Below are 12,855 nucleotides of genomic sequence, written 5' to 3'. Positions count from 1 at the left end.
GAGCGATTCACCTGTGAGAGAGTAGCCTCCTCAAAATAGCCACTTTGGGCCCTTTAAAGGAGAAGTTTTTCTCATCAACACTGAGGGTGGTGATAGAATCGGCAACCCATATGAGTCCCAACCACAAGAAGAGGAAGAAGAGTTTGAAGGCATTCAAACCTTAGTTTGAAAGTTAAAGTATGGGAAAAGCCTAAGTGTAATTTGAATCAATTAAAGGTGTTGGGTAGCAAATGAGATCAACCCACTATTTATAGTGGTTAAAGGCGATCATTGGGCTATCCCAAGCAATCGTTCGGCTATGATACCCGACACATGGAAGCCCATGGAGAGGCTATGTAAGAAAGTTATCGTACCATCATTGTGGGATGTCAAGAATCAAATCTAGGCAAATATAACACAACTGTCAAAACGACATGTCTACAAGCGAATCAAGCAACAATGACATCTCACATGAGTGGATAAGATGCACAAAGAGAACTACATTTTCTAGTTGGATGCCACCTCAAACCCTAAGTCCAACGTCAAGTCTAACAATGCGGCCAACATGACCCAAAATGTAACATTCAATGTAGTATGATCGATATGGTACAAAAGCACTATTTTTGACAACAAAACGATCGACACAATCCAAAGTACTTCCTTTGATGACACGGCTTGAAGCACTCCCTTTGATGATAACACGATCAACACTACCTGAAGTACTCTTTCTAATGACAACACAACTGACATAGTCCAAAGCATTCCCATCAGTGATAATGTAACCAAAACTACCCAAAACCCTAACTTCAATAATTAGGTAGCTACTCCTTGTGCATGGGAGTCAGCATATTCTTCTTCACATTATGGTTGATTGTTCTTGTTTATTGTTCATTGTTCCTGCTCTTGTCCTATTTATCTGCAAGATAAAAGTAACTTAAGATATTTAAAATATATTTTTATCTTTAGAATACATTACTTTATATTTAAAATTTGATTTAAATTGGATATCAGTAATGCCCAGACCAAAGTAACACCAATGTGTCGATGGTCAGTATAGTTCAGTACTGCACAGAACATATAAAAAGAGGAAGAATACAGGGGAGAATGAGGAGACAAGAAAGAAGATAAAGAGGTAGAATAGAAGAGGAAGATGAGGAGAAGAAGTGATGTAATTTTTTTTAAAAAAAAAGATACATGTAAATGTATCATTTATTGATTGATACAAACCAGGCTGGGATTCTTAAGTAATTTGCCCATTATTATTTTATTGTCAAAATGCTGACTGATTTGCACCCCTAACAACATTAACAAACCAAGAAGGATTAGGTGGGAGAGATTATAAGTGTTAGGTAGGCACAAACAAAGTTACAAAACATATCATCATGGAAATAAACACGATCATCAAATTACAAATTGCTTCCAGGTTTCATGAAGAAGATCCAAGTATAAACCTCAATTTATATTGTCAAGCATGCCAACTACATGACTTTCAAATGAAGGTGAACTTGTCATCATATGCTCAGTAGTGACAACATATATTTACATGTATCTCTTTTGCAAAAACATTAGACAACAACGATACTACTTCACAAGATTTACAGGACAGCTTTTGCTTCTACTTACTCCTCTCTGGGAATCCAGCGGCTCCACCACAGACTTTTCCTTCGTCTGTTCAGCTCATCCATGCTCTCATTGAGAGTTTTTATGATCTTCCTTTGCACACGAAGAATGGATGCAAGTACATTGCGCTGAGGACTACCCTTCTTTGGCTCCCTTTCCTGTAAATTAAATTGTAGTTCACTCTAAATAAATACTATGTCAATTTGAGTTGAAAAAGTATTAGTTACACACCATTCATATAGTACCAGTTTATTAAGCCATTTGTGTCCTGTGATTTAGTTGAAAAGTATTGATTAATTAGTATGCATTGAGATAGACAAGTTGAACTTAGTGCTAGCTTTTCCCTCATAATTATGATAACTCAATTAACCTCCAAAAGTTATATATTGCAAACATGGAATGCCATTATTAGCTTATGTTGTATAGTGTTCAATTAAATATTATAATTACTGTACTTACTCTCAGTTCCTGAAGTTGTGCTTCAGTGAAGCCTCCTTCTGATGCTGTCCCCGACTTGGCCATAAGCTTAATGACCCAATTGGCAGCTTCACTGTAATCCTTTTGTGTTGCACGGTACTGTTGAAGCCTCAAGTTTTGCATTAGGGACAGCCCAAGAAGACCTTCACGGTTGAAGTATGGATGAGCTAAGGCAGCCTTTGCACTTGTTCTTTGTCGTGCTTTGTAACGGACCATGGATGTGAGGAGCTCCCAGCCGATACCCCCATCTAAATCTAACAGTTCAAAGCCTTTACGGAGATCTAGGCCGGCACGAGGTTCCACTAGATTTCTCCAAGCATTCAAGTCATAGCCACACCTCTTCAGCTGACGGTTGAATTGTATAAGACTGCTGTCAGTTCGTAGGGATGGAAATACCTGGAAAAGAAAAAACGTGAGAGCAAGTTAGTCACAATATTTTAATTTGATTTAGAAAATGCTTTTTAACAAAAAACAACAAAGATAATATTCTGTCTTCTAGTTAGATCTACAATGATGATCAAAGAGGACCAAAGAATGGGATTCTGAGATGAAAAAAGAATCTGAACCAAACAATAGAACATGGCAGCAACCATTATTTTGTCTGACTAGAGTACTTACCATTTGCAGGAATATAAGGCCCACACTGTAAATGTCAAATCTGTCAGGCAAATTCAACTGTAAAAAAGAAAAACACCATAACAGATAAACTTTAACCTTCTAGTAAAATAATTTTATAACAGAATAAAGAATAAATTTTTGCAGCTTGATGAACCAAAAACACCTGCCACAAGACTGGAGATAATGCTGTAGCTACTGGTGCTGAGGGTGCAGATGGTGTTTGTGTACTCATAATATACTGCTCAGGAGCAGCATACCTGCAAGATGTAGGCAGGTAAGCATTAGAGCTTGAGAAGAAGTACACGTCATAAGTAACGAGTTGAAATTATAGCAAGAAAAAGAAATGGAAGATTTAGTGACCAGATAAGCTTTATAAGTATAAACTCAAGATTTCATCTCAAATACACAGCCTCTCTTCTGTTCAATCTTCAAATTAGAGACCATACCTAGGTTCAAGAAGATGAAATGCTGAGTTGGAAAACTTTCAAAAACAATGTGATCATGATCAATTGGTAAAAGAAAAAATGGTCGGAAGGTAAACTGGCGACCTTGTAATTAGTGAAAATCAGTGCTGTCAAGATGAGTTTGGGCGCTCAGGTGAGGAAGTGCCTTGAGAGGTGCTAGGTGAGGCACCTTCAATTAAGCACCACCAAAGTGTGCACCTCAGCTGAGGCATGGATGGCCAAGCACTTGCCAGGAATCTCGCCCGATCTTCTAGACCCTAGCCACTTGCACATGACCTTCTCCTTGTCCTTTTGTTCCATATATATTTATTATAACTTAAATTCGTTTTTAAAAAATTAATAAAAAGAAAAAACCGACTGGAATTTCAAAGATTACATAATCAATGGTATAAAGTATAATAACATCATTAGTTGTGGAACAATATTGGTCTTATATCTCCAAATCATATTGATGATACAAATAAACGGTTGGTTGGAAAATAATGCCCGTATTAGGTCTCTGGTGATCACAATTTTAAATAGGGTGATGGAACAAGGACACTTGTTAATTAAAGAAACAATGAAATCAACTGAACAACAAGTAAGACGAGTAATAAGTGCTAAAACATCAAGTTTAAGGATAGTAAATGCAGAAGAAGAGGAAATTAATTATATGAAACAGAATGGATTGAGGGATATAAATAAGTGGTGGAGAAGATAAGAACATAGATGAACCTTGATCATGAATTAGTTTGATACTTTAATAATTATTTTTTGATTGAGTGCCCTACAGATATCTGGTTAGGCTTCTGTAATTTGGTGTTTCGTAATATTTATGTTACACTTGTAGTGATATAAAACCAATATTTTGATTGACGTTCTTGCTTTAATGATTATTTTTGTCCTTATAATTTTTTATTGATGTTCTTGCTATACTCAGGCAAGATGCCTAGCGCCTCGAGCGATAAAGGACCTTGGTGCCTTATAGTGCCTATATTATATGAGCGGTTGGCATCTATAAAGGTATAATGTTAAAAGTATGATCTCTAATGCATGCTTCTCAAATTGAGTACGCGATTAAGCATCCAAATAATATAAATTGAAATTACTCCTAATCTACTTTATGTAGCATAAGAGAGGAGAGAAAACGAGAGTCCAAACATAATCTTTAGGACTTACAAGAATGTCTACGTAAAGAGATATTAGTGCTCTAATCTAACTACGAATCCAAGCTAGTTTATAAAACTCCATAAGACTACACAAAATTAGCTGAAACTACTCTTTAAAAAAGGACTCATACAGATGCATTAAAGTTCATGGGAAACTAGTATGATGGATGACCTCTTTCTTAGAAAGTTCAGGAGCCACTCTTCGGTCTTAACCATTTGCAGTTTTTATGGATAAACTTACAGAATGTCAAGTCATATTCTAGGTGATATTTCATCGTTAAGTTACTAGCTAATTAATAAGAATTATATACTCATCAACTTTAATTTAGTACCAAGAGAAAGTTTTCAGAAGCCAAGAGTTTAACATTAAAAAATATAAGATAAAGCCATAATATACAAAAAAAAAAATTAACATTGATTCACATATTTGATATGCATGGTGGAAAGAACTGCAGGTACCGTGGGTCCAAAAGAAATTCCTTAGGGATGTAATTTATGCCTACTCGCAGATCTGCTGCAGCTCCTAGATCAATGATTTTGAAGGTACGAGCCCCTGCAAAAACACAATTGATCGGATACCATCATGTTGATATCAGACAACATAATTTCTCAAATTTACACATCTATATCATGAGTCGCGACAATTTCTACCTTCAGAGAAAATCACATTTTGAGGCTTAATATCTCTGTGGACAATCCCAGTTGAATGAAGTCCATCTAAAGCAAATAAAAGTTGCCTCATGATTGTTTGAATGATTTTGTTCTCTCTTTCTAACCCTTTGGGCAAATCTTGAACTTCTCCAAGAATCTTAGCCTCTACCTAAAGCCATTTACATTAAAAGAACAGCTGGTACATATCAAGGCACATGACAGAAGTTGTAAAGAAAAATCAAATACGAACAAACTATGCCAACTTCAGAAACCCTTCAAATAAAATAAGTTAACAATGACTAAGCAAACAACTTCAGAAACAGGTGCTAGGAGCAGTATAAGCCAAAACCAATCTAGTAGTCGCATTACTGTTTTATGATATTTAATAATAGTCTGTAGATGATTCAATCTTTTGTTTCTTAAGTTGACAATGCAAAGGAGCTCAAGCGATCCAGATCTTGAAATTCAAGAAAATTTCAGCTAGAGTACTTTGAACAGTCTAACAATTTTCAAGTCTCGACTGTGTTAGTTTGGTCACATTTATTAATTTATTATAGCATTGTTTCCTTGACATATACGAATCCTAAAGTTGTTGACCGAATGGTCATTACTAGTAGTAGGAGATGAAAGAAAGGGCAGATTGCTCTAAAGCTACTTGAAATTTTATTCCCAGAAATTAAGTTTCAATACTCATTGATCTAAGCAATATCCATCTACCTTCTGATAAGTTTACCAATTTTTATAAAAGCGTTGCTTTAACCACAGGCAATGCCTAAAGAACACACATCATAGCACAGTTGGCTCACTGATAATCTTCCTTCTATAATTTATGTAAAATTAATGATATAGAAACTTGGGAGTTTAATTCTTTAGTTGTAACAACAGTTAGGATCCCATGGAAACCTAAATTTCTCTTCTTTAATTGGCCAGGGTCACCAGAACATGTGTTTAAAACAAAGGAAAGGAAATAGAAAGCAATAGTTTTAAAGTGGGACTGACATTATAAGGAAACTCTTTGCTTTGAATGAGATCCGCAAGCGTATCTTCACCCTCAAAACGCCAAATCAGCCAGTATTCGCCTCCTCCTCTCCCTTTGGATTTGCTCTGAGAAGAAACATACAGCAATTGTCATAACAATCAATCTTTGACAACCTTATCTAAAGTAAAAAAACATGATCATCGACAGAGTCACAGCATAACACCTCAAGAAAGCCGTACAGGAAATCTGCACAACTACTCGTGCAGGCCCGCCGTGCGCGCTCATTCATCCATATCTCCACTGCTCCATACTCGGTGGCCTTTTTTAACACCAAATCACCTTCCTTTTTACAACCAAAAAAACAAGGATTAAGACAAATATCCCAACAACAAAAGTTAGGCCGACCACGACCATAACTCAATTGTGCGCACTTTATTTATTCTGATATCTTTATAGCCAGAGTAACAAATCGAGATTCCAATCAACACTGAATGCGTCGCGGATTCCAAAAAACATAATTTGATCAGAGGAAAAGAAGGGGAGCACACCTTGATCGAGGGCTTGGGCTTCGCCAAGGAGACCTTATAGACGACGCCAAAGGCGCCTTCGCCAAGCTTCTTTCCGAGAACGAAATCATCCTGCAGAACAGAACCAAGTGAAGTGACCCCTGGCATCAGAATTCGGAAGTGGAGGTCTTGCGGAAAGAAAAGGCGCGACCTTGCGGAAGGTGGGGCGAAAGATGCGCTCGACGAAGGCGAGGACGAACATGTCAAAGAAGCCGGGGGCGACGCCGGGGGTGGCCCAGAGGTAAGAGACGGCGGCGAGGGCGAGGGCGACGCCGGGGGCGGTGAGGGTGAGGCCGGTGGAGCGGGGAAGGGTACTGCGGTAGATGATGTCGCCGCACTCCATAACGGTGCAGGGGAGCCCCACCCCCACCCCGACGAAGAGGTCATGCAGATGCGCCACCGCCCTCGTCGGCGACGCCGCCCTCCGACCGGCCGGCAACGCAGGCGAAGGCTGCCTCGGCGGGCCGCTGTGGCCGAGGCGCCTATGGGCAGAGAGAAAGGAGGAGGAAAGGTCGAGGCCGAGGCGGAGTGGGCCGGCGGTGGCCATTCTTTCTTATGGTTCTGTGGGGGTCATGCGAACGTTAAGAAGGTAGCGAACCGAGGAAGGATTGATTTTTATTTTTATTTTGACAAAAAAAATAATTATTAATCATGTATATCATACATGTGTGATTATTTATTTATTTATTTATTTGTTTGTTTATTTATTTATTGACTTATAAATATGTGATTATCCATTGGCCACAAGTAGGCCAAAATTGGTGGGAAGGCAAGCAATGGAAGTAGTGAGAGGAGTATGGCATGTGGTTGAGAGGGACTGTAGGAGTTACAGGTCGAGAAGGGAGAGTTCCTTGTGAGAGAGGTTGTGGATGTCATTGCTTTGAGATTTATTCTAGCTTTTAATTTCTGAAAGGGATGTATCATAATATCTACAACACTTCTCGGATGAACCAAATCCAGCGTCACTGGCAGACTATATCTCAACACATGGCAAGTCAACTAGCAAACAATATTAGGGCAATTTTGGTACTTCAATAGCGATCGATATTCCTTAGGCATAGAGGAGCTAAATTTAGCAGTATAGAAGATTGATGACAACTTATTAGTAATAAATCTTGTTATCATTGCTTTGATTTAGGGAGATACATTAGCAACATTAAAATTACTCCTTTAGTCTTGATTAATTAAGGTTTGCGTTAGAAATAATATATTTCCTTATAGCGATAAGGCTATACATTATGTTTGTAATTGGCGTAGCAAGGAAACCACCATGTGGAACTTGACCTCGTCATACTATAAAATGGGAAGAACAGCCACAGAAAATGAGGCTTGTTTTTGTCCAACCATGTGAGTGCGAGCTGTTTTGTGATGCTCTAACTAAAAGTTTCACACCAACACAATGACAAAAAGAAGAGAAAACAAAAGGAAGATGGATGGTGTGATATGTATCTCACAAGCCATTATTTCCATTCCATCCAGATTCAATCACAGGAAGCCAAGTCAATGGATTGAGCTCACAAACATGTTTGAAAGAGCTCATTGTTTCAAACAATCCAAGAAGAAAAAGTGATCGAACATATGCGAATTGAACAACAGGTGCATTAATTCTTTCCCGAGATCCCTTGACGGAAGTTAGAGACAATTTGATTGCGCGCCCAGGGCAAGAAAAAAAAGGAGGACATCCCGGGAAGAAGAAACAAGACCAAGGTCATCATCCTACTCTACAGATTTGCCATCTCTATGCATATGTACAGTGAGGGATCAACCAAAACTCCACCACCAGTCAATGGCAGGGAAAAAGGAAGAGACGAGACAAAGAGGAGGAGATGGGTTGTTGGCTAGTCATGCCAGCAAAGGAGCATGACGATGCAGCGCCTTATGATGTAGAGTTTGGCCTTCTGCTCTCTCAGCATTCTGCTGAGTCCTCCCCTCTGGGACACTCTTCCATGGCTGCTCATCTTCATGCCGGCCATGGAAGCTAATGGGAGAGTTGCACCGTCTTGTGCTGCTCTTGGTGGGGGCGGCAGATGCTTGACGAAATGGCTTGCTGGCCAATGACGAAGGGTTGAGGCTTTTTTATAGAGGGTGGGGGGGAGTGCGCCGGTCCAACATCCGAAGCCGCTGTCGACTCGAGGAACAGCGAAGCAGGCATGCAGGAGGAGCGTGCATGAGCTGCCACCACTCGAGCATGTGTACTTCTTCCCCACTTCACGTTGCTTGATGAGTTTCCAGGGGACAAAGCTCTCAATTCTCGTGTAGTTTAATCCATGTCTTACATCTTTGACCATGAGAGTGTGCAAACAACCAACAAGCTGAATCATGAGGGAGGGAGAGATCTTTGTAAATCAGGTAGCAGAGGATGGCCGAAATGATTTTGTTGGAGAAGACTTTGGTTCCTATAATCTGATATTGTTAGGGTAGAACAAGACATGGAATCGATCTGGTGTGGATGAGCAGCGGAGGACCAATCGAACCAACATCAGCAATCATTCCACTTGCTTCTAACTGCAGATGAGCTATCAGCACTGGAAAGAAACAGTGCTCCTAACAACTCCAGAAATAGTAGATGATCTTTACCTTCTTCACCATTCACAGTGAAACTATTAGTTCATCGTTGAGATCCGACGAGTCATCAGCTGTTGTAATTGATAAAACTAAAGCAAGCAAGGCAAGCTCGTGACCACAAGTACAGCCATTGGGATTTCGTTTGGAAGGAAGTTTTTTGTTTACTGACTCCCAGAAAAGAGAGCTCACAACCCCCAGCAACAACAGCTGGAGAACACTTAGCACTTGCATCAATATCATTAATCTAACAACAATTTGACTGCCTTCCCCGACAGTGTGAGGACAGTGGTAATGGTTCTAAAGTTTTCTGGAGCTTGATTAAATCTACTAAGAACACTAGCTTGGTTTTGTTTCTGTTCATGGTTGCTGAAGTAGCATCGCCTCCTACTTGGATTAAAGAAGATGTGTTAGCCGATTTATCGGCGTATTGTCACGAAAAAGTTGACAGACTAGTTTAATGTTGTGACAAATATCTATTAGTATGACTCCTGACGTCAAAAGAGATTAGCTATCTTTTTCATATTGTAAGTCTACTGTTGTGATTATTTCGTGCTTAGACGATGAGGGACACTAAAATGTATTTGTCAAGGACTTTAATAGTCACACCCCATATTTCCTCTGACGTGCTTATTATTTGCTTTTTTTTTATAAGGGATGAAAACTCGAGGGCATCCCTCCCTTGTAAAACTCCCATGATTGATTTCTCTCCTCCAAGATGGAGTATCTTTTGACTTGAGTATCAAAGGGTTGCAAGGCAACACGACAACTTTTCGTAGTGACCATCGGACAAATATGCACAATATTTTACCTCGTAAGCCTAACTAGTTGTACAAAGGATACGACTGGTTTTATTTGACAGTGCGTGCTGTTCGTGGCTGTAGCAAGAATAAGCTTTTTTTATCAGCAATAACTTTTGTTCACCAATCTACCCAGACAAAATATCCTTTCACCATGCTAACGTGATACGCCTTATCATAGGGTTAATACCTGGGTATGGAGTGAACTAAATGAGGAACGCCAATGAATTTAGTTCCTCGACACTTCAACAATTTGAGAGTAAGTATTGTTTGACAAGAGACGAGTTTCCATAATTTATTTGCAATTATCGACTAATTGCACTGGAGAGGTCCACATCAAGCAAATGTTGCAGAACCATGGTGTCACGAATAAACTTCTAAATAGGATGTTTGATGTAATGCTTATGTATGTTCATATCTTTTGATATTTTCATACTTTGTACAGCATGTAGAGGGACGGTCGAAGACTTAATAGTCCCATTTTAGTTGGGTTGGTGGCCGCTTTAGGCTTGTAAATAAAGGTTATGTCATGTGAACACTTGTGAGAGATTTTCAATCTATAATAGACTATTTTGACCTATACAACTGTTCAGAGCTTGTAAAGTCTGTTTGTAATTTGTATTGTCTACGAAGTGTTTTTGAAAATGTTTGCCTATGGATCTTGAGTAAGGCGTTTTCTCTAACCTGTTTTCTCTCTTTTGTAGGTCCTAAGGGACTAAAGGAGGCTTCGAGAAGGCTGACCTTTGCGGACGGACATACAAGGGTGCCGCACGACTTAGGCAAAACTAGCTAAATCTATGATAGATGGTATCAGAGCGGGACAAGCACTCATAGAAACACTTAGCATGCAAATGTGGGGACCTAGCGGGGCTGCGTTGAGGGCAGTCAGCACACGCGCGACCGTTTAGGAGAAAACGTGCATGGAGATGTAGGGAAAAGGAGTCACTCGGAGGAGCAGACATCTGAGATTGACATTCAGAGGAATGACCAACCTTTCGCACAAGAGGCACCACTAGAACAGGCAAGCTTGGAAAAATGTGGAGCACACAAAAGTTCGGGTGGCTGAGTTTGAGCTACGGCTCAACGTTGACAACTATACTTGATGGTGCTCAAGGTAAGCGAGGCACTTGGTAAAGGATGAGACCATGCAAGTGTTGGACTGATAGCCCATATTCAGCCCATGTGGGCTAGGGCAGCCCACAGCCCACACCCCCTCTTAACCTAACTCTAATTAAGATTAGGGGGGTGTGGTGGCTGCGTTTTAGAAATAGAAAAAGGCTATAAAAAGGCAGCAACGAGGCAGATCTTGAGGGCCACGGGATTCCAAAGAGAAGAAGGAGAACAAGACAAAAAAGGAAGAGAAAGAAAGGGAAGAAGACAAGGACAACACAGAGAGACTGTTCTCAATCATCTAGCAGTGTTCTCATCTCAAGTTAGATCAAATCTACAGTAGACTCTTGCTGTGATTACTTGGGGAGGTTTTAGATATTGTGGGCAGTGACGTGATCCTTGTATCCCAGTTATTCTCTTGTGGTTGTTGCTAGGGTTTAAGGCAAGAGATTGAGATTTGTATATTCATTATTCTCATAGTGGATTATCTCTAGTTTGCCCCATGGTTTTTACCCTTTACATTGAAGGGGTTTTCCACGTATATCTTGGTGTTCTGTTTGATTGTCTTTCTATTTAATTATGCTGCGTATTATAGTCTTCTAGTATTTGTTCATATAAAAAGGTTATTCCTCTTTATATCCCCATCAACTGGTATCAGAGCGGGGTTTTGGTGATTTAATTTTTATATTTGAACATGGAGGCCAGTAATATTTCTCGCATGATTAGTTTGAATGGAAATAATTGGATGATATGGAAACCAAGAATGGAAGATCTCTTGCATTGCAAAGATTTGTATGGACCTTTGTAGGGGGATAGTGCAAAACCTACAACTATGATAGATGATGAGTGGAAGAGGTTAAATCGAAAAACAATTAGGTTTATTAGATAGTGGCTTGATAATAGTGTCTTTCACCATGTTTCTACTGAAATTTCTGCATATTCTCTTTGGAAAAAATTGGAAAGTCTCTATGAAAGAAAAACAGCTAGCAACAAAGCTTTTCTGATCAGAAAACTTGTGAACCTAAAATATAGAGAGGGTGCTTCTATTGCTAAGCATTTGAATAAAATGCAGAGTATTACTAATCAGTTATCCTCTATGAAAATGTCTCTTGATAATGAGTTGCAGGCATTGTTACTTCTCAGTTCATTACCAGAAAGTTGGGAGATATTGGTGGTTTCCCTTGGTAATTCTGCGCCAGATGGTATTGTCACTATGAGTCAAGTAACAAGCAGTTTGTTGAATGAGGAGTTGAGAAGAAAGAGTTCAACAACATCTCAGAATGATTCACAGGCACTTATCTCAGAGAACAGAGGAAGGTCAAAGTCTAGAAGCAGTTCAAGTATGGGTAGGAGCAAGTCAAGATCAAGAAAAGATATTGTTTGCTATAATTATGGTGAGAAAGGACATTACAAGAACCAATGTAAGCAACATAAGAAGAACAAGAAAAAGGGAAAAGAAGTGGAGTCTACAGAGTCAAAGGATAATACTACAGCTACAGTGCAGGGTGGTGATTATTTGATTTTGTCTCCTTCTGATGATATTTTTTCTTGTGTGTATCAGGATCTTTAGTGGGTGATTGACACAGGTGCTTCTTATCATGCTACACCACAGAGGGAGTTTTTTACTACATACAGGTCTGGAAACTTTGGTGTTGTCAAGATGGGCAACTATGGCACAGCAGACATCATTGGCATGTGTGATATCCATTTAAAGACCAACCTTGGCTGCAAGTTGGTGCTTAAGGATGTGAGGCATGTGATTGACTTGAGACTGAATTTAATTTCAGTTGGAAGACTAGATGATGAAGACTATGAAAGCAGATTTCACAGAGGGCAATGGAAGCTCAGTAAGGGTTCTCTTGTTATAGCTAGTGGAAAGAA

The 12,855-nt window shown here is 39.5% G+C and overlaps 1 protein-coding gene across 1 annotated transcript; it reads right to left on the bottom strand.

The window, feature by feature from the left end:
* Positions 1-1,421: 1,421 nt before the first annotated feature.
* LOC135617453 (serine/threonine-protein kinase STN7, chloroplastic-like) lies at positions 1,422-7,080 on the bottom strand. The gene is made up of 10 exons (XM_065117665.1): positions 6,654-7,080; positions 6,485-6,574; positions 6,160-6,279; positions 5,957-6,061; positions 4,958-5,126; positions 4,766-4,859; positions 2,858-2,951; positions 2,695-2,751; positions 2,059-2,472; positions 1,422-1,757 (listed from the first exon to the last, which is right to left on the bottom strand). The coding sequence occupies exons 1-10, from the start codon at positions 7,047-7,049 to the stop codon at positions 1,599-1,601; spliced, it is 1,698 nt and encodes a 565-aa protein (XP_064973737.1). The 5' UTR covers positions 7,050-7,080; the 3' UTR covers positions 1,422-1,598.
* Between the last annotated feature and the right edge of the window lie 5,775 nt (positions 7,081-12,855).

Source organism: Musa acuminata, chromosome BXJ2-7, assembly GCF_036884655.1.
Source record: "Musa acuminata AAA Group cultivar baxijiao chromosome BXJ2-7, Cavendish_Baxijiao_AAA, whole genome shotgun sequence".
Classification (NCBI taxonomy): domain Eukaryota; kingdom Viridiplantae; phylum Streptophyta; class Magnoliopsida; order Zingiberales; family Musaceae; genus Musa; species Musa acuminata.
This window is presented reverse-complemented; position numbering and strand designations above follow the sequence as displayed.